The following is a 27,902-nucleotide window of genomic DNA, read 5'->3' as shown; positions in this document are numbered from 1 at the left end:
ACAATTTGTCCAATTTGATTTTCCAAGATCTTTATAGAAACAGCTTGACTCTTGCACATAAGCTTCAACTCCTCTAATTCAGATTTTATATTAGCTTGTTGCAGCTGAAGTTGCTACCTTGGTGCATATTGCGGTTGCTGAAAACCGGAGGGTTGTACTGCTTAGCTGGATACTGCTGATAAGGCTGTTGAACCGCATTCTGAGCATTGCTCCAACTGAAATTAGGATGATTTCAGTTGTTGGGATGATAAGTGGCTGGCACAGGTTGCTGCGAACGCTGAAAGTTGCTCACGAACTGAGCTGATTCACTAGAAATTGTGCACTGATCAGTCTCATGGTTACCAGCACAAAGGTCACAGATACTAGTGATTTGATTAACTTTATAATTAGCAAAAGTGTCCACCTTCATCGTCAAAGCCTTAAGTTGGGCAGCTATAGCAGTTGCTGCATCCAATTCCAGAATTTCAGCTATTTTTCCCTGAGTCAGTCTCTGGGAAGGATTCTGGTATTCATTAGCAGCCATCAATTCAATCAATTCATAGGCTTCATCGTAGCTCTTAGCCCACAAGGCTCCTCCTGATGCTGCATCGAGCATGGGTCTAGAAGCAGCACCCAATCCATTGTAGAAGCAGTTTATAATCATCCAATCAGGCATGCCATGGTGTGGGAACTTCCTTAGCATCTCCTTATATCGATCTCAAGCCTCATACAGAGATTCTCCAGTTTTCTGAGCAAACCGAGTAAGAGCATTCCTGATTGCAGCAATCTTTGCCATAGAAAAGAATTTAGTGAGAAACTTTTGGGCAAGATCCTCCCATGTGGTGATAGACCCTGGTGGTAGAGAATGTAACCAGCACTTTGCCTTGTCCCTCAGAGAGAATGGGAAGAGTCGCAACTTGATAGCATCTTCAGTCACACCATTGAACTTGAAAGTGTCGCAGATCTCGATGAAATCCCTGGTGTGCATGTTGGGGTCTTCAGTAGGAGAACCCTCAAACTGAACTGAGTTCTGTATCATCTGAATCGTGCTCGACTTGATCTCAAAAAGTGGTAGCCGAGATGGCTGGTCTGATGATGCTCGACTGAATATCATTGATCTTAGGCCGAGAGTAGTCCATCAAGGCCTTAGGATTTTCTGCTTAATCTCTCATCACTACTAAAATTGGTTCCTCGACTTTCTCTTCTTCTTCTATCTTCTCTTCTTCTTCTTCAAAAACTTCCCTTCGAACCATTACAATTTCTTCCTCGACTTTATCCAGAGTTCTCTTACGAGACCGCGAACGCGTATGCATACACAATCGCTAGAGTACCTGAAATAAGACAAGAAAATAGATAAGTAACAATGTCCGAGTCAATGAAATTTAACGACCACTGATGACAAACACATAAACTAAAAATTAACACTGCAGTCCCCGGCAGCGGCGCCAAAAACTTGTTAGTCGCTAAACACGCGCTAATATTACACGCAAGTATACGCGTTCGCAAGTAATATAGAATTATTTATAGTTCATTCCCACAGAGACTGGCTTGGTTAACTAATTAATTTATGCACTTATGCACAGATGATATGGTTATTATTCAATGCTAAGACGAATAACAATTTGGGATTGTTTATAACGAAGAATTAAACTAACAATTATAACTAAGGAAATAAGAATGATGAAATTAATATATAAGACAAACATGGGATTCTAACTTCATTAAATACTTCATTCAATAGTCTTATTGTTCTTAACCTTAGCATGTAATGGTGATGACCCGAATCAGATAACACAAAACTGATAAACACAAACTTTCGTTGTATGAATACCATACTACTAGACATCCACAAAAGAGATAGAAGCTGGATAGACACCAATTATATTGAGACCCTACATGTCTATAGAATTTGACAACATAACGGTTTAAGCATAAGTTATCTATCTTGATTACATAGGGTAAGTAAGATGGTTAAAATTACCTACGAATCATGCATAACAAATACATGAACCTATGCTAGCATGGAAAGTTCTAAATCCTTAAATTCACTTTCGCTTCATTAAGAATTAACACGCTATCTTATAAGTTCGTGATGCTCATAAGACGAATATGCACAACCAATAATAGGTTATCATACAATCACCACACACTAAAGCGTCGAAACAATTTAACTAATGAAATTCATAAATAAATCCGCTAGAACCCCACGATAACGATTAGCCCATAATCAGACTCATCATCAACGTGGGTTCCGATGAAAGCATGGTATAATAAACGTAGTCTTTATAACAAATAATAAAACAAAGTTAACACAAGAGTATAGGTTCAACAAAGCAAGAAACGAGCATCCAAGATTACAACTCAAAACAAAGATTCACAAGAATAAACTAGATTGTCTTCGCCTTTGTTGAATTGTGCTATAGGTCTCTTGCCTTCTTCTCCTTAGCTCTGATATGTCTCTACCTTGATATCTTATAAAAAACGAGCTTTAAATTATTTATATAGCAGCCCCATGCAAAGTAGAAGAGGAATCAGGAATTTGAGTAGAATCAGGAATTCTGCATCCCGACACGGCGCGGCCGCGCGCTTCATCAGCGCGGGCGTGCTGGGTTTCTGATGTTTTGGCGCGGGCGCGCGCTTTGATAGCGCGGGCGCGCTGGCTCTCTGACCCAAAAACCGACTTTTTCTTTTCTCCTTGATTTGATCTGGTCTTCTACTAGCTTTATTCCAACATCTTCCTAGCACCAAATTAGCACCAAAATAATGCTAATTCACCTAGTTACCCGGAGAATGGCTGAAAATGCAAAACACTAGAAAACACATTAAAACACCGATAACTTAAGTACAAATACACCAATTCAAAACTTTACGGAGCGTAATAAAGTGTCATAAATGCCACTCAATACCGTCCATCTAGAATGCAAATACCATAACATAAAATGAGTATTCATGTTAGTTACTATAAGCCTTTGGTTTTTCTTTGGTATTGTAAAGTGTGTGGGAGCATATATACATATTTGTAAATTGTAGATAAAATTTATAATATAGAAATCAAGTTCTTACTTGATTCCAAGATGTCCAATATCTTTCCATATGTGGACTATAAGTCTGGTATTGATTTTCTAAGTATAATCTAAATCCTTGTGTTTTTAAGGAATAACAGATAGGGTATTTATGTTATTGATGATTTTGACAAGATGAATGATTTTAATTGCAGCAACACAAGAAGTAATGGCGCAACAGACTGTTAGCATTTATAGGGCTCGTATTAATACATCCTTAAATGCATGAAATGATGTCCTTGCTACTTCTAATTCAACCTGGTAATTTTTTATTCTCATATTTAATAATAACTATATTTGAGATTTTATAATAACTACCTTCCATAAATGAATCCGAGGTATGTTTCAATATTTATCTGTAAATTATAAACTACTACTTGTTGTACTCGAAGGATATTATAATTAAATTTTGAATGATATTGTGGCTATTTAAAATAGATTGAGATGAAATGGAGGGAAGGAAAAACTTATGTCAATCACACGCTGAAGATGAAGATATTGAAATTACAGCAAAATCAATGATACCACATATGTTTTTCAAGACTTTCACAGCTTTGGATACTAGCACACATGGAGGTTTTTTCGTTCCTCGAAGAGTTGTGGAGGACTGGTTCTCTCCGCTGGCAATATCATGTTTTTTTTATTTTAATATTTTGTGCCTATATGCGGGATGATTATACTAAATATAGTTCTTGGTGCTGGCCTGGTGCTGGGATTTTGTCCTGTAGAATTATAAACGACAAATGGCTTCACAAATCCTTGTATCCAAAGATTTGCATGGTCTCAAATGGAAGTTTCGGCACATTTACCACGCTATGATACAAGAAACTCCAATTACCTTGTATGATGTCTACCTTGTCTTAAGTTTGAACTTTCATTGTTCTTTTAATAGAACTTGAGTTTGATTAGGTAAGCCCCACATATATTTGCTAACTACTGGTTGGAGTGCATTTGACAATAACAACCAGTAGTCAAGTTTGACAGAAAACTCCAGGTTAACATGACTTGGATGCTAAAGAAACTAGGAGAGGCAAATCCTGATACGAAAATTGACATTGGAGACTTATGTGCTACCATCTCTAGTGATCAAGACGAGAATGGAACTCCTACCACTCCTGGACATTCAAACTCCCGGCACTGGGGGCGATGCTTCTTAAATATGCATGTTATTGAACTTTATTTTTTCGTACTTGTTAAACTTTGGTACTTTTGATATCTAGCTACTACTTTGATCGAGTATGTTTAGGTGATTATCATGTAGTAGTTTGGATATATTTGTAGTTGTGGTTCATGAATTGAGGTGAATTTAGTTTGGCTATGTAGTAGGTTGGCGTATTGGAGTTGTGGTTGGCATATTGGATTGTGGTTGTAGTATTTGAATTGTGGTTTTAATACTGTGGGTGATGTTTTGATAATATTGTGTATGGGATTGTTTCCTAAACACAGCTGCTATTTCAAACTTTATAAAATTAATTGTTGCATTTGCTTATTACGATGTAATTTCTTTATATATTGTAGTGTTACATTCATGAAATCTACTATTGCACAATAAAAATACACCAATGTTACATTACACAGGTTATTTTAGACAGAATATCCGGTTTTTAAGTATTTTGAGCAATTTGGCCATCAAAAATGGATATTTTGGTAGAACAGCCCTCTTGAATTTCATATCAAAAACGAGTTTGTTTTACAAAACTATATTCAAATGTTAGAAAGTGTATTTAATAACCTAAATGTAGTATAAGTACATTTATTAAATTAACTAGAACCTTTAATTTTTAATTAAATTTATAATTTTTTGATTCCATAAATGTTTAAGTTCTATTATTTAGGTTTTTAGCAAGATAATAGAATATGAAAAATTATAAATTCCGCTCAATTCAAAATATGGGATTTGTTATTCAACGAAATTTTTGTAACTGGTTTAACTTGTGCACTTGTCGACTTTTCCTAAAAAGAATAATATTCAAAATATTTGATAATTATCAAATATAAAAATTATAAAAACAAAAAATTATTTTTTCCCTAAAAAAGAAAAAAGAGACAGGACACGGCACACGGGTATTTTCTGTAAACTTTAAAGACAAACCTAGCATAGCAATTAGCAACCGTGACAGATATAAAACAAGAAATAAAAAAGGAGAGAATCAAAATCAATCACAATCATCCAAACAATGAGTCGCCTCCGTCACCAACTGCCACCACAACTCATTTCCGACGACGATGACGACGACGACTCCGACGACTCCGACGACGACCCCACCATGAAATGCGTATCTTGTAAAGAAGAATACACTCGTTGTGACGCTGGCACTTGTAGAGAATGTTATGAAGAAGCTAGCGAAACTGAAGAAGAACTCAAACGTGAGATCGATGAGCTCAAGTCTAAAGTCTCGTTTTTAAGATTCTGGGCCCCACTGAGTCAGTTGAGTAATCGGTTTGGTCCACCGTGTTTTACGGATGTTGTTTTGATGGCTTCGTGTGATGGGTCTTGTGAGGATGTGCCTGTTCCTGCTCATAAGGCTGTTTTGGTATGTTGGTATTTTTTTTTTATTTTATTTTTTCGTGTTTTTGTGTGGTTTTTATTTGTGCCAAGATGAATTATTTAGTAATTGTATGTTGATTCTGTTGTTATAATGGACTGATTGATGCTCTTTTGGTATGTGGGTATCTTTTAGTTTTTTATTTTTCGTGTTTTTGTGTGATTTTTATTTTTGCCCCGATTAATTATTTATTTAGTAATTGTATGTTGAGTATACGTTTTTCTGTTATTTGTGTGATTATATGTTGGTTGTATGTTCCTGTTCATAAGGCTGTTTTGGTATGTTGGTATTTTAAAATTTTGATTTTTTTGCGTTTTTGTCTATGCCCAGATGAGTGTTTAGTGATTATATGTTTTTTATGTTGTTTTAATGGACTAATTGATGATGCACTTTAGAATTGATGGATTTTTTTTAGTGTGTTTTGGGTTTTGGGCAAGGGGATTGGTGATATAGGGGTGTGAGTTAGTCGAGCGAGTCAGACTCTTGAAAAATTCTAGTGATGATGCACTTTAGAGGTTGATAGATTTAGTGGGTCTAGGGATTTGGGTAAGGAGATTTGTGATGTAGGTGTGTGAATTAGTCGAGCATGATGCGCTTAAGAGTTGATAGATTTAGTGGGTTTAGGGATTTGGGTAAGGAGATTTGTGATGTAGGGGTGTGAATTAGATGAGCGAGGCGGACTCTTGAAATATATGATTTTGACAATAATCGGACAATTACAGGGATATGCTTTTATATATGTAATTTTACGGGGTTTAGTTTTCAGTGACTAGTGCGTTTTTTATTAATTTGTTTATATTTTTGTTTAGGTTGGGTTGAAATATTAATGTCTGATGATATTCTGATTGAACTGATTGATGATGGCCTTTATAGAGTTGGGGGATTATGGAGTTAAGGGTTTTTGTTCAGGAGATTGGTTGTGTGGGGGTGTTGGGTCTAGAGAACTTACTTTTTACTATCTGAAATGTATTTTCTTTATATTTTGTTAGTGTGCTTGCAGGCGGTTGTATTAATGCAATATATGTTTGTCTCTCGTCTTTTTTATGATGATTTTCTCTATGTTTTTGTTAATGTTTCGTATCTTAATATGTTAAAAATGTTGATTCGATAAGCGGAAAGATCCAAAAGAATTGATATGTTTGTATTTGGTTGCATGTCTTCTAGAAATTTGTTAATTTGTTTTTAATCTTTCAGCTTCTTCATTTTTTTCATGTTAACCCTGAGAATGTGCGTTTATGACTAAACATTATGTATCATTTTATTGGTCAATACTCAATAGTATTTCTATTTGATTCATATTGGTTTTGATATCCTCTATTTGCTTATACACAAACCCGATATTCTCTTCAACTCTTTCTCTTCAACCACCATTGCTTAGTCAGTTGAACCCAATATTTTTAGGTTCTTTATCTCTTGATATTATGTAGGTTTGTTTGGTGGATTTTATGTTTGTTTTTGTTGCATAAATTGATGCTTGGTTTGCGTAATTCGTTATTAGTGAAGTAATGAAGCATTTTCCTTGCATCTCCGTATGCACTTTGTTCTAATTTAGTAATTGGTCTTAATTTTTCTCTTCTTTCCTTGTTACCACTTCAGCTTACCAGTTTCCAGTAAGATCAGTTGCCTAATTGACTTAATATTTTAAGTTTTACACAGTATAATAGTGCTACTTATTAGGATGGCAATAGTTATTTACATTTTTCTTTGATGTGCAGTTGTATTATCATACAAAGGCACTACCTATTATCTGATCAAATTATTTACTTTTTTATTTGAGGACGAAAGAAATGATCGAAAGGATTATTTAATGTGTTTTAGTATTTCAACCATGTCACTTGAGGTAGATCTGGTATCTTCTGTTAAATCTCTATATAGTAACATATTTTGCTAACTTTACCTGGTCACATGCATTGAAATTGTATGTTATTCCTAATTAAGAAAATGGAAAGTTCTCAGGCAATTTTGAGTCATTCTGGAGAACTCTGGAGACCAGTGAAATAGTACCATGTTTACTGATAGTTCTAAGGTACTTGAGATATAAACTCTTTGAGAAAAAAATCAAAATTCTCAAATACACAAAGACCCAAATGCTATCGTACCTGTATTTAGTACCCCAACTTTGAATTTGTTAATATGGACAAACACTTGTGATTTTTTATAAAAGGACGTTTGCCCTTGAGAAATGTGGGCACTTGTCTAATAAATAATAGATCCACAAGGTAACAAGGTGTAATGAAACTGATAATCACACAGAATATTTCTCCACAGCAATTGTTTATCTTACTCAATAACAGACAATAATAGCACTTAGTTTTCTAATACAACCAGCAATAATAAGAAAACAAAATGAGCATTCGAGAGGCTCCTCTCTCCCAGATCTAACATTAAGATGAACCAAAATGACCGATGCCCTAATTCCACTCTTTCCCCTCCCCTTATCCTCTCTTCTGCAATTACTTTTCTGACCCTGATAGGTTATTGACCACTTTACCCTTGGGCTTGCGTCTTGAGAATACTTTTGTTGTTGGGCCCGTGGTTGGGCCTGAGTGTATCACACAAGGCAATAAAGAACTTGAAATTGTATTTATCTACATTCATTTACCTTCGAATAATTGTTTGATAAAAATAATGAACTGTTTCTTATATATGTACCTTGACGGTATCTTGGTTTGAGTTTTTAAGTTCTGACTAGTAAAGCATTTGTTTCTGTACAAACGATAATATAGTAAATGAGTAGTGCTAGAGGTACCAAATTGGCCAAATGATGTGGCACTGATGAGTTGGCAATTTGGGAGGATATTAGTGGGGGAATTTATGTGAATGCATGGGGGTCAACAATTATTAATTGACTTGTATCCCATCAAATCATGACAAGTGTTATTTGGGAACCAATTTGGTACCTCTAGAATTATTCATAGTAAATACAGCCATAAGCCTTGGTAGGATGCAGAAGTATAACTCGTGAGTCGCAAGGTATTGGTACAACTTTCTGGCATGAGGCTAATATTGTTGCTACAAACTATATGTGAAGGCACCGAGTCACTAAGTAACATCTTGTTGTTTCTTAATGCCTCTTACTTTGTTATTTTTGCACTGAAGCAAGTGGGCATATACAATTTTGATTCATTCCGTGTTATAAACTGAACTTTTAATGTGTCACTGCTATCATCTTTTGTTTGATGCCTTATGTTCCCTTCCTGTATCATGAAGTGTTCACACCACTAATAAGTAATAACTGTAAAGTGACACCATAATTTGCTCGATTAATTTCTTAATTTTTTTGGAAGTTTAAAATTTTACTCGATTAAATATGTTTTTGCAGTTTACCCTCAGTTTTATTATATCTATTTGAGTTATGTGCTTTGACCTGAAAAATTGAATCTCATCTCCTCTTGGATGTTGTTTGCTGTCAACAGGCCAGCCGATCTCCGGTGTTTAGGGCTATGCTTGAAAATGAAATGGTGGAGAGTCTAAGCGGGACCATCAAGATCAGTGATGTATCATATGATGCACTTCGTGCCTTTGTGAACTACATGTACACTGCTGAAGCATGCTTGGATGAGCAGATGGCTTGTGACCTTCTTGTATTGGCTGAAAAGTACCAGGTCAAGCATCTCAAGACATACTGTGAGAAATACATGATCTCCAAACTGAACTGGGAAAATTCACTCGTGAATTTCGCTTTCTCTCACCAGCACAATGCAAAAAGTTTGCTTGATGCATCTCAGTCACTGATAATGGATAACATGGACAAGCTGAGCAAGAGTGACGAGTACAAGGAGCTGGTTGAGAAAGATCCTCGGCTTGTTGTACAGATCTATGAAGCTTACCTTTCCAAGCAAGTTAATACAGCATCACTAAAAGATTGCTGCTCTAAAAAGGCTCAGTAGATACAGCCAGCCAAAAAAAATCTCATCTAGACTAAGCCTGTTTATACTCCCTTGAATTCGAGCTTTTCTTATGGGTAAATTATTATGTTTTAGATATATTCGTGCTTAGCAAACCATGGCATGCAAATTAATGACTCTTGATTTTGGCTAAAAAGTAACCAAGAACTTGGAGGTTTAGAACCTTTTTGTCTTTGGGTTACTAAATTGAACTTTGCATGTTGGATGAAGATTTGATGTTTTAGCACAACCACTATGTTAAATTGAAGCAATGCCTTATGTTCCTTGTTTGGTAATGCCGAAATGCAGAGATTTTAACCTGCCCCGGTTTCAGTACCGATTTAGGCTCTGATTGTTCTCTGGGCTTTGTTAAGTCCAAATGGTGCAACTTTAATGTATGTTATTCTTGTTTGCAAGAGATCAGATCTACGATTCTACGTACCCAGGGCTGCTCATGGGTTAGCGAACCCGTTTAAACTAACCCAACCCTTAATTGGGCCGATCAAACCGAAACATTTAAACCCGTGGATTAGTTGGATTAAATTTTCGTTGGACCAATTATATTGAGTTGATTCAGATTTTAATTTTTTAAAACCCTAACCAAACCCGATCTAAATATTAAGGTCGGACTCATTTCCATTCTACATTATCGACTCCTAGCCTATTTTCATTTCAGACACAACTTGATACATTTGCTTTTGCCTTGAACTGTAATAGACAAATGAAGTGATAACAATAATATATTTTGAATTTGACCGAAATTTTGGACTAAACTTTTCAAATTGAATTGAACCTATAAACTGCACCATAAAAAGGTGTTTTCACAAACTATTATGTTAAACCAATTTGATTGGTTATATTATTTATGTTTATCATATATTTATGCAGAGTAAAAGAAAATTATGATAGATTGTGAAATTAAGGATTTATGTTTCTTGAATTAAGAGTGTATTTTTAACTTTCCACTTGTTTTTTTAAGAGTTGTTTGTTTTTAACTTTATACTTGCGGCATAAAATATCTTTATACTTATTTTAATGTAATTGTAATAATTAAAATGATCATTTATTTTTTGTATATAGCATTATTTTTATTATTTACTATTATTCTTATTCAACTCATTCAACCCAATCTTAACCGACACAACCCATCACTAGGGTTGGGTTATAATTTTTTTTATATTAATGAATTGAAAATTTTCAAACCCGAACTAACAGATTGAATCACTAAATTGTCGAAACCGACCCGAACAATCCTAGCTCATGTGCGCTCTAATTCTCCCAATCTGATCAGATGCTTACTGTAAAGTGGGTACAATGCATCTTGTAATCACTATCAAATTAGTTTTAACTTCCAATTCTTTAATGAAATGACAAAAGCGTGTTAGCTAATTCATGAACTTTACAAGTTTCACATCACTCTAATGCACCCCGATTTATTTAAAGCAAGTTTCACATCACTAATCACACAACAATTCGTTTAAAAGCAAGTTCATTATAGAAGTGCTTATTAACACGCACAATAATAAAGTACCAATTCCCTGAAATCTTTTGTTTGCACGATTAGTGGGTGACACATCCTTGAGGTTGAGGCTTGATGTATGATTGTTCAAATTTGGCATGTTATGGCTCAAGTCACACGCAAGATGCAAACTACTGTAATTGGACAAGGACATGGGATTAAAATTCTTTTTTTTTAAACCATTATTCAACTTATATTATTTAATTTTAATTGTTTTAATCTAACCTAATTAGGTATCGGTTAATCCGGTCAGTATAATTGGGTCATGAACACCCCCTAAGGCTAAAACGTTATTTCATATTTATTTTGGAATATTGTTATTTGTGCAATCAAGATTGCCAATTTTTTTTCCATTTATACAAAAGAAAATCATTATTTTGGTTAATAACATTTTTTATATAGATAAAATTATCACAAAGTATAACATTATTTCTTATTCAAATATATTATCTTGTCATTACTTATATTATCTTACATGTATCCGACACATTAGTGATCAACATTTAATCCATACAAATATTTTAAAAACAAAACTAAATACAAAAAGAGAGAGTATTACTCCTTCCACAATTTCTATTTTATTGATTAAGTTGACCAATTATATATAATTTAAAAAAGTTAAAAATTATGTATTAAATTAAATTAAGTTTACGATATTTTATTTAATTATAAAATATTAATAAATTTTGGTCCAATCAATTTTACTGCATAAAACTCTGACAATCGGAATGGGACGAGCGAGTAACGTATTTGCGAAGAGCGTAACGCAACCAAAAGAATTCGGTTTTGAAACGCCCACCCCAACTGCCTGTTTTCAGCATATCCATTCTGTTTCTATTCAAATTATACATACGCAAATCGAGACACATATTTTAACAGACGAAAACAACACACAAAAATTCAATTGCATCGTTTTCTTCGACTCTCATGGCTTCTACAGTTGAATCCAAGCTCTCAAATCTCAGCATCAATGACGATTTGCTCGCCTCCGCTCCTAATCTCCGCAACAACCTCTCTCTCCTTTCACATCAACAGGTTCTACTCTCTCTCTGTCTCTCTCTCTCCCTCTTTCTCCCCATATCCCTCTCTCGTTCTCCCCCCCCCTCTCTCTCTTTCTCCCCTTCTCTATCTCGTTCTTCCTCTCTCTCTCTCTCCCCCTCCCTCCCTCGCTATCTCTCTACGTGTGTGAGTGTGAATTGGACTCGTGTAGTTTACTTTATAGTTGTGTGTGTGTTTGTGATTTTGAGTTTTAATTGAGTGTTGTGGCATGATAGATCGATTTAGCGAAGATGTTGCTTGAGATGAATCAGAGCCATTTGTTTAAGCATTGGCCCGATCCAGGCGTTGATGATGATAAAAAACTGGCATTCTTTGATCAGGTATTTTAAACACTCCTGTTCGATTTTTTTTCGAGATATAGACTGAGTGTGTATTAGTAGGTTATGTTTTCGAGACTAATTAGAAATATTGAAGGCTATACCAAATTTATAGCATTGTGTTTGCAAAGATGTATATACTACTTAAATTTATGGCATTGTGTTTGCAAATTCACTAGTATGTAGCTTAGCTCTTTAGTTTTTGTATGGGCTTGCCTTTGTATTATTCTTTAACTTTGTTGTTCGGCTTGTGGTAGGTAATTTTTATTTTTTCTTATACATTTTAATTGTTTGTAACAATTTTGTTTAGGTGAATCGACTTGATGGGAGTTATCCTGGTGGTCTAGCATCATATATTGAAACTGCTAAAGGACTTTTAGCTGATTCAAAGGCCGGAAAGAATCCATTTGATGGTTTCACACCTTCTGTAAGTGACCAGCTTTTGTGTTGGATATTGTAATCTCAAATGAATTTCTTTAACACTCCTTTGCCCCCAAAATACGCAGGCTTGACAGTCGTTAAATTAATTATAATTGATAAAATTCCTATTGATAATGAGTAGGTCTCCTGCAAATGTCAATGGTCTCTCTCTCTCTCTCTCACTATTAATATAAGATCCCGATAAGGCCTTCCTCTATATTAATATATAACTGTACATTTCTTGTAGACTGTAATTTTGTAAAATAATTTATTAGTTTTGATACACCAGAATTACCAGTTTACCACCCTGGTTATAATGCAACATACTACACCTGATGCTGAATGTAAATCCTATGGTATTATTCGCATAGTATCTCTACTAAATGGAGATATACTGGAAGTTTGTAACTTCTTGTTGATTTGAACTTTGATATTATTATGTATACATGTGTGCAGGTCCCCTCAGGAGAGGTTTTGACTTTTGGCGAGGACAACTTTATTCAGTTTGAGGAGACTGGTGTCAGAGAAGCACAAAATGCTGCATTTGTTCTTGTTGCAGGAGGCCTTGGAGAGCGTCTTGGTTACAATGGAATAAAGGTAAAAATATCCATTTGTGAAAAAATCTTACTGTTCAAGTTATTTATAAACAGAGGATAACCAAAACAGAACTAAGTTATGTTAAAAAGCGGGACTCACGATTTGAGTCAAACCATACCACCCCACATTAGTGAACTTAAAAAGGTAAAGGAACAAGTTTGAAGCTCAGCAAGATTTCACTAGGTCTAAAGGTCTAATTAATATGCAGATAAACAGTTGCCTCAAATATTGCAAGTGGCAAAAAGATTTTGTTAAGAAGTATTAAAAGCATGACCTTATGTCGGGGTGTACAGATGAGCCGCTCAACCGCATTGAACTGCTCAACCGCTTGCAACCGAACTGCATTTTGCGGATAATCGCGTTTCGAGGTTTGGTTGCGGATTTAAATTTTAAAAAACGTTTATTCGCGGTTTGGATGCCGTTTAAAATTTTTTAAAAATCGCAACCGTTACCGCAAATCCCTATATATATTTCTAATAAAATATATTTTTAAAAATATACTTAATATCATATAAACTAATAGGTAAACATATTTATTTTTAAAAAATGTTATTCTGTACCCCCTCCGTCCCTCCCAAATGTTGTTTACATTTGGGTTGGGCACGGAGTTTAAGAAAAATGATAAAGTAGTGGAGGAAAGTTAAAAAAGTGAGTAAAGTAGTGGGACCGATTAATATTATATGTATAAAGTGGGTATAGTGGAGAGAAGTAATAGATGTAGTTATTTTAAAAATTATAAAAACTTTACTATCTTTGAAAAATTTTGAAATGTAAATAATTGGAAGGGACATCCAAAAAGGAAAGTGTAAACAAATGGGAGGGACAGAGGGATTAACATTTTCAGATTAATAAGACATTTATTTTCCTTAAATTGTTCAGTTAAAATGACTATTCTCATTAATTTACATGTTTTACTTGGTTGTACAAGAATTTATGTACAAATAGCCTAAGTTACTCCGACTCGGGTGCGGAGAGTCGGTTACGACACATATCCGAGTGTCGGATTCGTTTTTCTGAAAAATTTAGGACACGGGGACACCGTCCAAATTTTGGACACGGGTACGGGGACACGGCATTTTTTAATTTAAATTATATATATATATATGTATAAATATATAAATTAAGTAAAAATATTAATTAAAATTGTGAATTAATAAAATATATAGTGTGTTGGCTTATTAAAATTTGAATCGGAGAAGTAACTTGTCCGTGTGTGTCCTTTTTTAAGATAGGCATCCAGCTAGCGCAATGCTTTTTTAAAAAAAGTAATGCAAATAAATGAATGTAGACAACATTCTGTCCAGGTTCATTTTGTTATTAGTGTTGTATATACATACATATCTGCCTACATCACGTGACACCACGTGAAAGTAAAAACATTTTTGGCTGTCTCCTCCATTTTCCTTCATCTACGTCGACTTTTTCTTCTCCTTCCTCCATTTTCCTTCATCTACGTCGACTTTTTCTTCTCCTTTTTCCACTGACGATCCACACAATTTTCCCGTTCTATTTCAACAGATCTGATGAAACTAATGCGTGCAAACATGTATACAGAAGATGCACAAAAAGCCCGGACCCGAAAATCTGGCCCGACCCGATCCGATCAATGCCCGGCCCGGTTTCGGCCTAGGCTTAGGGCCTCGACGAGCCCTATATTTTTAGGTAAAGCACGGCCCGACCCTGTTAAAAGCCCGGGTTTTAGCCCGGCCCGGTCTTTGGACCGGCCCGATTAAAAGCCCAAAAAAGCCTGATTAAAATATGATTATTCTAATATATTTTCTTATATATTTATGAATTTACATTTATTATAAATATAAATAATACTTTAAGCACATATATATTTACATATTCGTGATTAATAATATTATTTATATACTTTGTTACAGGAATAATGAACGAAGATATAGTAAGTACACTATATATATTTGGATAACATTGATAAAACATATTATTCTATAAACATGTTTATTTTTTTCCGAATTTAAATGTTTTCAACGGAATAATGTTTTCATAAAATATTCCATGCAAACTAATACATTTTTAGGACGAGTTAATTGCTAACATATGTAGTATTCGGAATCTCTAATGAAACTCGATCCGATTTAAATTAGAAAAAAGCCCGGCCTGATCCGATCCAGCCCGGTTAGGCCCGCCTCGAGGGCCCAAACTAGATGAAGTCTACAAATGAAAATTTTCTAAAATCACTCTTCGCGGTTGGGTTCAACTTTTACCCTAAAACTGATCTGATCCGAACTGCGTACACCCCTACTATCCGATATGAAGCACATAATTTAGAGTTCTGAACTTTACAAACATTAAAACATTTTACATGTTATCAAGTTTAGGAATTGGGGGCTTAGATAAGAAACTCAATTTGACATATACAGGAGATTTCCTCCAGCCAAGTTCAGGTGACAGTGGAAAATAGCCTAAACAATATTCAAATCTTAAATTGTTAAGAAAAAACAAGTTGAAATTTGACTGGTTGAATAGATGTATCACACCAATCGAATTGTGTAAATGGGAAAAAATCAACAAAGCTCGAAATGTTAATTTATGTGAGTTGGTTGAGTGAGATTTTAGTTTAAGTTATCACCTAGTCTAGTCATTACCCTAGGCCCCGACCCAGATCCCCAAATTTGTTTAATAATTTTCCCCGTTCCCCGCCCTGAACCTGAAGAATTTCCCGACCCGTTTGGGGTGGGGCGGGTGAAATGCCCATCTCTACCCATAACTTAACTCAAGTTGGTTTTGTTTTTTATTTTCTTTAGATTGTTCAGTTAAAATGACATTCTCATTAATTTACATGTTTTACTTGATTGTACAAGAATTTATGTACTAATAGCACTTTAGGTACTCTAAGTTATGCTATTGACTTTGCATTAGAAGAATTATGCAAATGAATTACATCATTTTTGCAAATGATGTGGTTAACCCTAAATTTTTTTAAATCGTTCTTCGCGGTTTGGTTCGATTTTTACCCTAAAATCGATGTGATCCCAACCGCGTATACCCCAAACCTTATGCATAAAATCCGTTTATGCTTTTCTGATCTCTTTTATTAATAGCTTGCAATGCATAAAATGGTTTTCAGAGTGTTATTCTAAATTTCTTCATTTAGAAACAGACTTGATGATAGTGACATGATTTCAATATGACCCATCAATAAGAGAGAGTTTAATATGGTACATTAATATTTATACATATTTATATATAACTAGTTTAGAACCCGTGCGATGCACAAATTGTTTTTAAATATAATATTATTTTTTTAAATAAATTAATTTGAATTTGAAATTTTTTTGATATGAAATTTGTTCATATCTTATTAATTTATTTTAGCCCAGATAAAATTATATATTATTTTATTTTAGTTTGTCTAATTATTTTTTTTTTATTTTGTTTTTTCTTAGATTAACTGCATAAATGTTTTTTGGCTCCGATTATTATTTTGTTTTAGTATGACGCTATCATACAACTAACAAATTATACATGTTACATTTTAATAAAAAGAGAAAAATGGGCCTGAGGATGACCTCAGGTAAATTACCTGAGTTTATAAACTTCTCCCATACAAATTTAATGACATTTTTGTAAATACTAGCAACTCATCCTGAAATTACAAATTTACCCTCCTGTATTTATATGGAAAAATGTTATAATCTCGTGTAGTACCTTGAGGCCATCCTCATGTACATGATTCTCTAATAAAAATAGTATGGATATTGTAGACTTGGAAGAAAAACTGTAACTATATACGCACGTTATATCAACCAAATATAAATATTGCTATTTATTCTGTTTTTAATTTTATTTTGACCCAGATTGAATATTATAATGTTTTAGTTCGGATGAGTAGTGCTTATTATTTTGTTTTAATCCGATGTCATTAGATTGACTAACGAATTATCTTTCAATTTTAATTTTATTTTAGTTCGATTTAATAGTATAATTTTTTTAACCGCGTTAGTAGTATTTACTATTTTGTTATTTTGTTAAATCCCGATACAACAAATTCAACTAACTATATCTAGTTTTTTCTATTTTATTTTGTTTTTTAGCCCAGATCAGTAATATACTTTTGTTTAAGCCGGATGAATAGTAGGTTTTAATTTTATTTGTATTTACATAATTATTTTGTAAATATCAATTCATTAATGAGAGTGTTTTACGTTAAATATAATTATAAAGTAACTTGTCATACTTAAAAAAAGGTAATTAGTTTAGTGATGAAGTTAATTCTCCGGTTGTCTTTTAGGTCCAGGTGATGCTTCCGGTTACTGCCACTTATACTCGTTGATCTATATTGACCGTCACATAAAAAGCTTAGTTAGTTGTATGATGTTTGAAGTGTTGTGGCCGTATTACCAACAGAGAAGAGCGTAAGTCAGTTTTTGTAATTAAGTAAAAATAATTGATTTAATATATATTATAAATAAGGGCAATTAAGTAATTTCAGCGATTACCAACCGACCGACTACCAAACTTTTAATGTTTCATCTATTATAATATAGTATAGTTTCCTTTTATACAGCGTATAGTTCTATTAATATATATTTATATCTATAATTTTTTACACATATGGTGTACTTGTATATTGAACTGTAGCTGTTGCAATAAATTTTTTACTTATTCTTTCAGGTGGCCCTTCCTTCAGAGTCGACTACTGATACATGTTTCTTGCAGCGGTACATCGAATCTATCTTAGCATTACAAGATGCTAGTTATAGATCAATGCAAGGTTTGATTTATATAAAGTTGAGATTCTCCTTCAGTCTCAGATATTCTACACCAGCTAGCATATAGTACCCCAGTGGCCCAGTTTTGAAATAACTGGTGCTTTAAGAAGACGATATTAGTCCTTGGTGTGAATGGTTACCTTTAAGCGAGTATTCCCTTTATGTATTTGTTTTTGTAGCATCCCCTATGTTTCAATTATTTGTCTTAGCGGTTGAGAGTTTAGTAAATTAACCCTGAAAGAAGAATCAATTAAATGCTTTGAACTTGTATTGCTTTGTTCTTTGACCATGTTACCGTGAGCTAAAATTCTTTCAACATTTCCAATAAGATCTTTTGTTATGTAAAAGTATAGATAAGAGTACGGTGATCTAATTCACTTCAATATTAATGCACCATTGAGGCTGTGTATTTTTAGTCAAAAGGCTATGTTGTAAATTCGAAGGCACTTGATTTGGGCAAAAATTTCCCTCTTATCATTTGGTGACCGATTTTTTTTGAAAAATAACATTTATTCTAATAAAGGTGTTTAGGTGACCTCCTAGATGTTCAGTTGCATCTGCTGATCAAATCTGCACTTATCAATCCCAGCCCAGAAAAGTGACCGACCAAAGACCTTAATGAATGAAAAATAATGTTATTGAAAGAATTTTTCTGTGTTGTATGTGGCATGACAAATTGCTATGTAGACAGTGGCATTAACTACAAATAGTTGGAAATTAAATTAGCAAACGGTAGAAGACAGTTAAGATACCTTTTTTCTGTGCATTTGCATTGAATATGGATATGAGCTCATTGCTGTCCAGCTATCTGATGCTGTTGAAATTTCAGGAGAAGTCAAAAGAGACATACCATTTGTTATAATGACATCAGATGACACACATTCGCGTACCTTGGAGCTATTAAAAACAAATAATTATTTTGGAATGAATCCTAAGCAAGTACACCTTTTGAAGCAGGTAACTCTCATGGTAGATGGTTTCAAAGTTATTTTAACTTGTAAAAATAATGAATGCTATACTAAGAGTATTTACCTTTCAGGAAAAAGTGGCGTGCTTAGATGATAACGATGCCCGACTTGCTGTGGACTCACAAAATGCATTCACAATTCAGGTGTCTATTGACTTCCCTTAAATTGTATTTATAAATTTCATAAGTTTGTTTGCGCTAGTCTTCTTTTTAGTTTGTACAAGATATGCTTTCTTTTTATGCATACTTCTTTTCCATATTTGTTTCAGACTAAGCCTCATGGACATGGTGATGTTCACGCGCTTCTTTATTCAAGCGGCCTCCTTAAAGAATGGTATGTGCTAGGAGCCCTCTTGTGATATGCCTTAAGACATAGTTTCCATGAGCGTAAAGACGAAAAAAGGTGATGGCAAACCTCCTAGATGCCTAGGCGGTAAGGCTTGCCTAGGCGTCCATTAGGCGGATTAGGCGTTTTAATCATACTTTGTAAAGACGAGGCAAGACGACCCTGTACCGCCTAGACGGTCATTAGGCGGATTATACGTTTCACTATATACATTGGGTATATTTAATATATACATACATTTATGTGTTATAATTTATATGGATATAGATTTAGCCATTACATACACTACCAAAGAGTAAATACTATAATAACATATCAAAGTACATACATAAATGTTATACCCAATGATATATGTTATATGTTTTTAGTTTGTGCATGCATACATATAATACATGTACATACACACACACACATGTATATATATATGTTTTTAGTTTGTGCATACATATAATACATGTACATACGCGTATATATATATATATATATATAAATATATATATATATGTGTATGTGTGTGTGTATGTATCTCACATATAAGAAGAAAAATGAGAATATTACTTTATAGATCACTGCCAGGAGATGCTTGTCTGGTTAATTAGGGTTAAGTCTTAAGTGTGACGGTCGTAGGTAGTTAGTCGTGTTTATAACTTGAATATGGGCTTGGTCAAAGATAGACCGGGCTACCCCATGTTAAAATAAGACGGACTTAGGCGGATTTGGACGGATTTAGACGTCGTCTAGCCGCGTAGGCGCCCCTATGTGTCGCCTACCCACTAAAAATGAAGACGGGTCGGACGCTTACCCATTTTTTACTGCCTAGGCGGCGTCTTAACAACTATGGTTTTAATATATATAGGCATATATATTAGGCGTTTTAATATATAAATGCGCATATGTTTAACACGTGACACAATTTGATGCAATATATCGTCTTATCATATTATTTGAGAACTCTGATTGCACAGGTTGTACTTCTCATAGTAGTGGAGTAGTGGTACTTCGATCATTATTTCATCGGTACCCTTTTGATTTGCTGAAGTTTTGTAACAGACATTCTAACATATGCATGTAGCCTTAAAAACCTATTCTAATAAAATGAAAGCAGATGTTACTTTCAGAATTTACTGTGCTCTTGTTGCAAAAAGAGTTCTTTATGACTTAAATATAGTGTAACTGTGTAACTGAGTGATTTTAAGATGTGAAATTTTTTGCTATAAACACCGTGCTTAAACACCTAACTTGATGCTTTTATATAATCGCAAACCATGTTGTCTCAGTGTTAAAGTATGTTTCATCATTTCAGGCATAATGCAGGTTTAAGATGGGTTCTGTTTTTCCAAGACACAAATGGACTTCTCTTCAAGGTTCATTTTAATTTTGTTCAGTATCGTCGTATCTCAGAACAGCTCCAATAAAGTTTATTTTATAAAGAAAATATTTGTCACTATCACGTGGGTAAACTTTTCTCCTGCTTTCATGTTTTAGGCAATTCCGGCATCCCTAGGGGTTAGTGCCACCAAGAATTATCATGTAAATTCTCTTGCTGTTCCTCGCAAAGCCAAAGAAGCCATCGGAGGCATTACAAAGCTCACTCATTCAGATGGTATATATTCAATAGCAAAGGGGAAAAGGTTTTCTCCTGATATCGCGTGTGTGTGTTAATGTAATTTACTGTGCTATGTGGCTTGTCATAGATACTATCCTATATAAACAATCTATTTTCGAAAGTTAACTTGAGGAAGGGATCACAATATATAAAATTCCAATTTTTCTTTGCTATGTATCACTTCCACCTGTCGGATACTTCTTCGCCCTCCCGAGACTATGTGGATTATATTGATGGGTATATTTAACTGTGCCATCACATGACTCGAGTTTGTAAAACTTCAATTACCAGATATTGCTTGTTTAAAACCTTCTTTAATTCTAAGAAGTGGATAACTCAGTTTGACTATTGAAAACCATAAACCTGTTCTCAATGTATAGAAATGATGTGACCCATTCGGTACTTTTAATTTGCTGATATTTACAACTAGTAGTCTTAACACAGTTATAAGTTTGTCTACCAAAAGCACCCTAAGATACATTCGACTTTTGAATTCTACTGTGTCCAGGTGTCTGCAGAGGTCTCTTCTCTTTTAGAATGGAGAAATCATTTTTATATAAATGCATGACAAATCATGTAGATAGTATCATTAAAAATTTTAATTTTAATGGGCCGGAGTGTATGAAATTGTCAAAACTTGTAGTATTTTGACATCTATATTGTCTGCTTACCGCTTGTGTTTTGTGAACCTAGCTGCAGATATATATACTTTCAATTTGAATGAACATGTTGGTCGAGAATTTCTTGTACTTCTAAAAAATTTCATAAGCAATTTCTTATGCAGGGAGAACGATGGTAATTAATGTGGAATACAATCAGCTTGATCCCCTGCTTCGAGCTAGTGGGTACCCTGATGGTGATGTCAATGACGAAACAGGCTTTTCTCCTTTTCCAGGAAACATAAATCAGGTATTAAAATTCATAATTTATAAGCAATCTCTGATTTATTTGAAATCCATACACACACAAACACACACACGCACACTATTCTATTAAATTCAAACTTGCGATAAGCAACTTGGCTTTTTATTTATACTAGCTTACAACCCGTGCAATGCACCGGCGTTTTTAATACATTATTTTTTTAATATTATAACATTTTTCTACAATATTTTTTAATATTAATTTTAATCATGTTGACTAGTAATATTTTATATCAGTTAAAATTGTATATGTAAGAGATTATAATTTTAATAATATAATATTTTAAGAAGTAGGGTGACTTGGGTCACATGCCGAGTTCCAGTGTCCGATATATGGACACACGTATTCCCGTATAGGACACGCAGATTCTTCTAGTAAACTAATTTGAAATTTTTTGTATAAAAAGTATAGTCCAAATCTGTCAACAAACTAATTTCACAAAATTAAGTATCTATGTCTATTAGTTATCACAAAAGTATCAATTCTCACATTCATTTTTGCATAAACTAAAAATAGTTCACTTATATTTTTGTGTTTTAGATTAATAAATTATACAGATGATTCATGTTTCATGCATTTTTAGGGTTTGTTCATAGGTTTAATGTGATTAAAATGTAATATATATGATTTTTTTTTATTTATATATGTCGTGTCCCCTTGCACTTGTATCCTCATATTTTTATATTTCTCGAATTCCCCTATTCCTGCACTACGCACTCGCACTGCCGCACCCGTGTCCTTGCTTCTTAGACAATATTATTAATAACAATAATGATACTAATTAATTAATTCCATGTATTGTTTAGCTTTATAACTAACAATAGTAATTCTAAATTTTAATATTGTTATTGTGAGGTTTCGAACCTTGGGCTTTTGCTAGAATAGCCTAAATAGAAAATATTTTTAATATTGTTGTTGAGAGGATTCGAGCCTTGGGTTTTTGATAGAATAGACTAAATGGAATATTCTATATTATGGATCTTACGGCTCTTATTCTTATAACAAAGATCAACAATATTTATTCTGTTGATGGTTGAACCAAACGATGACCAATTATACCATTTTCGGCTTATATAATTTAGTATAGATATTGATTAAATGAAGTACAAACTTCTACTGATGATAGAATTCTACTAGATTAATATATTTAATTTTATTAAATATCCAGGGCCCAGGGGTCTAATTCAAATGAGACCCAAGCCTTAAAATCTATTATAATTATATAATAACACCATACAAAAAAAACCTGTGCCTGATACATTCTAATTGAGGTGATATTGGTCATCAACAAGCATTCCAGTGGAACTTCATGTGAGATATAAGAGTTCTGCTCCTTCAGTCTGATATTAGGTTATCGTTGGTGTTTCTGGACGTGACATTTAATCTCATAGAAGAGTACAGCACAATGCTACACGTGGAAGTTTACTTCTTCTTTTTTTGCTAAAATATTTGTTTGGTAATTTTTAAATTAAGCAAATAATTCCTTTTCAAGCTAAAGATACAATATCTTTTTTTCAAAAATTAAATCATTATTTTAGATTACAGGGAAATAGAAAAATAACTATTGAATAAAATAGATGGATTACCTCTGCAAAAATCCAAAAATCATTGTATCCTGTTTGTCCATGATTACAAAATTCATTCCATGTCATTTATTATCAACCTACCTATTACCGGACGTGAAGTCCTAGGGGAAACTGAAAACTTGCTGACATAGATAGTACTGATAGTAAAAGGCGACATGAGTCTCTGGAATATTTATCTCAGATTTATTTTCTGTCTTTAGCTTTAGAGCAGGCCATTTCTGTCTCTTATTAATACTATGTTAATAACTAGCATTAATACTTTTACTCAAAAAAAAAAACTAGCATTAATACTTGTCATCTTCTCAACATCTAACACAATTTGACTAGCTTTAAGTCTGAAAGAGACGGATTATGGACCTACTAAACCATGCTTTTGAGGACTGATTGACTTACCATTACAAGCCAGAATTAAGAACGGTCTTTGTGACCTTCCAAATCTAATAGTCATATTAGGAATTATTTGGGGTTAGGCTATTTTTATTTGTAGGTCTTGATTCAGTTACTCTTCTACAGTTAATTCTTGAACTTGGCCCTTACATTGAAGAGCTCACAAAAACAAAAGGGGCTATAAAGGAGTTTGTTAACCCCAAGTAAGTATATTTCACATTCTCATGTATGCATTTATAGAAAGGCTAATAAGCTTTTGCAGTAATCCTTTCACATATATCAAATTAATATGATATTGTTTGTGTACTGAAATAAGCATCTATAAATTTCAAGATATTTTTCGTGCTCTAGCTGCAGGTTTATGAACTTTGACTAGTTAGAATTTTCCCAAATTGTATCGTTGTTTAAATTATAATTTATATTCTTATTCTAATGTTCTCTTTGCCATACAGATACAAAGATTCTACAAAGACTGCATTCAAGTCCTCAACTCGACTGGAGTGTATGATGCAAGATTATCCAAAGACGTTGCCTCCTTCAGCAAAAGTTGGATTTACTGTAAGTGTAGCTATGAGTACTAGATCCATTGATCTTGATTGCAGTGTTTTATATTTCTCTGGTGTCCTAGTATAGCAGGCATGTGTTCTAGATTTTCTGTTGCTGAAATATAATTTGATCACAAGATTTATAATATCACAGGTGATGGATGCATGGCTGGCTTATGCACCTGTGAAGAACAACCCTGAAGATGCTGCTAAGGTATATCGAATTGTTTCTACTGTAAAATTAAATGCACCTTATGAAACCTTGAAAGAAGTTCAAATAATTTAGACCACATAAAACGATAAATTATACTCTCCTGATTGCTAATCACTTTGCTTCCTAGAGAATGAGAGTCAAGAGTGTATGGTAACAATCATATATTTACTGAAACAATTGCAAAGAGGTACGCATATGCTTGAGTCAGTTACTTATCTTGTTGAGTGATTATAGAGAGATATTTTAGTTTACACGCTCAGTTACTTGGGTCAAAAGTTTTTGTTCCGCGACATTAAGCAATGTACTAATATATAACATCCTCAAACTCTTGAGTTTGTCCTATTTTGGTAACTCCTTTTGATGTTTCAAATCTAGCTGTTCCAATTTGGTTTTTTTAACTTGCCAGATCATATCGATGAGATTATATCATCAGTTATAGCTATAGGTATGTGTTGAATTATTTATTAACATTTAATGTAGATGTACACAACTGTTAATGAAATAGAGAGATAATTTTACAACATTTCTTTCTCTGTACTTTAAGACCAAAAATAAGCTTTGAGGAGACGACACCTGTTTCTGTACTTAATTTACTGAAATTTGAAGGTACCGAAGGGAAATCCATACCACAGTGCCACTTCAGGGGAGATGGCCATCTATAGAGCGAATAGCCTTGTCTTGAGAAAGGTACTTCTTCTTGATTTATATTAACAAGTTCTAATATATTGCTTGTTTTCCTAGTTCTGTCTCTTCTGCTTTATGTTTGATTTTGTTTGCCAATAAAGTAAACTAATACAAAATGTGTTCTGGTATATTTCACTTAGCATGAACTAAATTGTTGACTGTTAATGGACATACAGTCAGAACTTGTCAAAAGAATGATGTAAATTCTACATATACAATGTTTTTCGCTACTTTCCAGAAGTGAGCCTCTTTTACCTCATGACATTTGCATTTTTGACATAAGAGTTTTTATAGTTTAGAAACCCGCACAGTCCACTAATATGTATTTAACAATTAACGTCAAATCTATTTTCTAGGTCTACATACAATCTAATAGTTTATCTATTTAATCTTCACATTTATAGTAATTGATTTATGAATTGTAGCTAGTCTCACACGGCTCGCTATATGTTGATCCACTTTCTCTCTTTGATATTTGTGTGTTTACAGCTGTGTTTTGCTACTCTTTTCCAAATTCTGATAAAACTAATCTCAAGTAAAACTACTCCTTCCTCTCCCCCGCCCCATCCTTCATTTGTCCATGGGTGAGTTTAGTAATAGTGTTGCGAGCATCTTGTTGTAAATATTTACTTGCTGTTGTTGCTGATTGGGTGTGTTGCTTTGTCTAGTTAGTAGAAGATAAGCTTTAAGCCTAAACATTCTCTAGTCAAAATTATTTTTACTTTTCATGCTTATGGTATTAAATTTACAATCACAACATGAAGTGCTTTGTTTCAACTACTCTGAGTCGCCCCGCAATAGTATAAAATACTAATTTTGCTCCCTCATAATAAAAAATTGGACATCTCAGTTGTAAATCATGTTGCAGTAATAAACAAATACATTGGTACTTACATATCAAATAACTTGAAGTGTAGCAGAACATTGCATGCCTAGTCATATGCAAAGATAACTCTGAGCCAAGACTATTATGGTTGGATTCTTAAATCTAGCTGATTTCTTAACTCTGAGCCAAGACTGAGATGGTTGGACATCTCAGTTGTAAATCATGTTGCAGTAATAAACAAATACATTGGTACATACATATCAAATAACTTGAGGTGTAGCAGAATATAGCATGCCTGGTCATATGCAAAGATAACTCTGAGCCAAGACTAGGATAGTTGGATTCTAAAATCTAGCCGATTTCTTAATTTTTAATATTTGTTTTGTTTTTCTAATTTTCATTGGTTTTTACCAGGCTGGTGTTAAGGTAGATGATCCAGTACGTCAGGTTTTCAATGGGCAGGAGGTGGAAGTATGGTCTCGTATTGCATGGAAGCCAGATTGGGCACTTACATTTGCTGATATAAAAAAGAAAGTGAGCGGAAAATGTTCAATTTCTCAGAAGTCCACTTTGGTCATCAATGGTCGAAATATCTTTGTTGAGGATCTATCTTTAGATGGAGCTCTTGTTATAGGCTGCATCGATGATGCAGAGGTATAATTTCTGTCTTGCCTTTGGTTCCAAAAAGTTACCTTCTATTTTACATAATGTCAGCTAACTTGTTGTACTCGATTAATTTGAAGATAATGACTCTATATAAAAAAGATGGGGGTTTGTTTGTAACATTTTTTATCTTTGACTGAATACAAATCTACTTTTTTTTCATATATAGAAAGCAGTCAATACAAAAATTTCCTTGATTCCTACATCGGATATCAGAGGTTCATGCTGTATAACCCCACTCTAATTCAAGAGATTTTGATGCAATGTGTGGTATTTACAGGTAAACTTGGGCGGTTCCGTTCAAAACAAGGGTTGGACAATTGAAAATGTTGATTTCAAAGATGCTTCGGAGCCTGAAAAAGTAAGGATCAGAGGTTTCAAAATAAACAAGGTTGAACAGCTGGAGAAGAATTATAGTGAACCTGGGAAATTTTCCTTGAAGCCCTGAGATTAACTTTCCGAAATGCCAGCTTATACTCTTTTTCGAAGATGATTTGATTTGCTTGTTCTTCAGTCTTGAGCTGTACATTATTTCATTGATTCAAAACTAAAACTAGAAAATAAGTTCCATTTTTGTTTAAATGGGTTCTTAATGTGGTTGTTAGTCAGAAGCAGGATGGTGGATGGGAATGTCGATTTTCATTCCTGTTTATATATATGCCTTTGTTGTGAATTGATTGTCACATGGTCAAACATATAATAGTAAGGCTAAACTTAGGTGTAGAATTTTTACAATTTCAATTAATTGCATGTCTCCTTTCACTGCTATAAATATAGCCTGAATCAGTGAATGAAAAATGCACCGAGCGATTCTTTCTCTACTCCTGCTTCTCATATTGCTCTCTCTCCGGTTAAATATAGTAGTTCTTTAGCAGCTCTTTTATTACTATAACTAGTATTTTATAACACGTTATTAGCACGAAGCCCTGCTGAAACTGAGAAGGATTGTCCACTTTAATTTATTATTGGTCGGAGATAATCAGCATATGCAAACGTCCGTATGGCGGGTGAAGATTCATTTGTCATTTT

General features: G+C 33.8%; 2 protein-coding genes and 1 non-coding gene across 3 annotated transcripts; all 3 read left to right on the top strand.

Annotated features, from left to right (window-relative positions):
- Positions 1-653: 653 nt before the first annotated feature.
- On the top strand, positions 654-760 carry LOC141676347 (small nucleolar RNA R71). Its single transcript, XR_012556943.1, has one exon. It is a non-coding gene; the product is annotated as a small nucleolar RNA R71 (small nucleolar RNA).
- A 4,373-nt stretch (positions 761-5,133) lies between these two features.
- LOC141672622 (BTB/POZ domain-containing protein At4g08455) lies at positions 5,134-9,758 on the top strand. The gene is made up of 2 exons (XM_074479272.1): positions 5,134-5,575; positions 9,004-9,758. Exons 1-2 carry the CDS (start codon positions 5,219-5,221, stop codon positions 9,475-9,477), a joined length of 831 nt encoding a protein of 276 aa, XP_074335373.1. The 5' UTR covers positions 5,134-5,218; the 3' UTR covers positions 9,478-9,758.
- Positions 9,759-11,741: 1,983 nt separating this feature from the next.
- LOC141671812 (UDP-sugar pyrophosphorylase) lies at positions 11,742-27,694 on the top strand. Its single transcript, XM_074478176.1, has 17 exons — positions 11,742-12,028; positions 12,268-12,372; positions 12,680-12,796; positions 13,246-13,386; positions 18,028-18,127; positions 18,955-19,082; positions 19,165-19,236; positions 19,362-19,426; positions 20,742-20,802; positions 20,924-21,041; positions 21,829-21,953; positions 24,068-24,144; positions 24,394-24,499; positions 24,641-24,700; positions 25,307-25,387; positions 26,625-26,864; positions 27,154-27,694. The coding sequence occupies exons 1-17, from the start codon at positions 11,921-11,923 to the stop codon at positions 27,319-27,321; spliced, it is 1,872 nt and encodes a 623-aa protein (XP_074334277.1). The 5' UTR covers positions 11,742-11,920; the 3' UTR covers positions 27,322-27,694.
- The last annotated feature ends 208 nt before the right edge of the window (positions 27,695-27,902 follow it).

The sequence above is a fragment of the Apium graveolens genome, chromosome 7 (assembly GCF_009905375.1).
Source record: "Apium graveolens cultivar Ventura chromosome 7, ASM990537v1, whole genome shotgun sequence".
In the NCBI taxonomy this organism is placed as follows: Eukaryota; Viridiplantae; Streptophyta; class Magnoliopsida; order Apiales; family Apiaceae; genus Apium; species Apium graveolens.
This window is presented reverse-complemented; position numbering and strand designations above follow the sequence as displayed.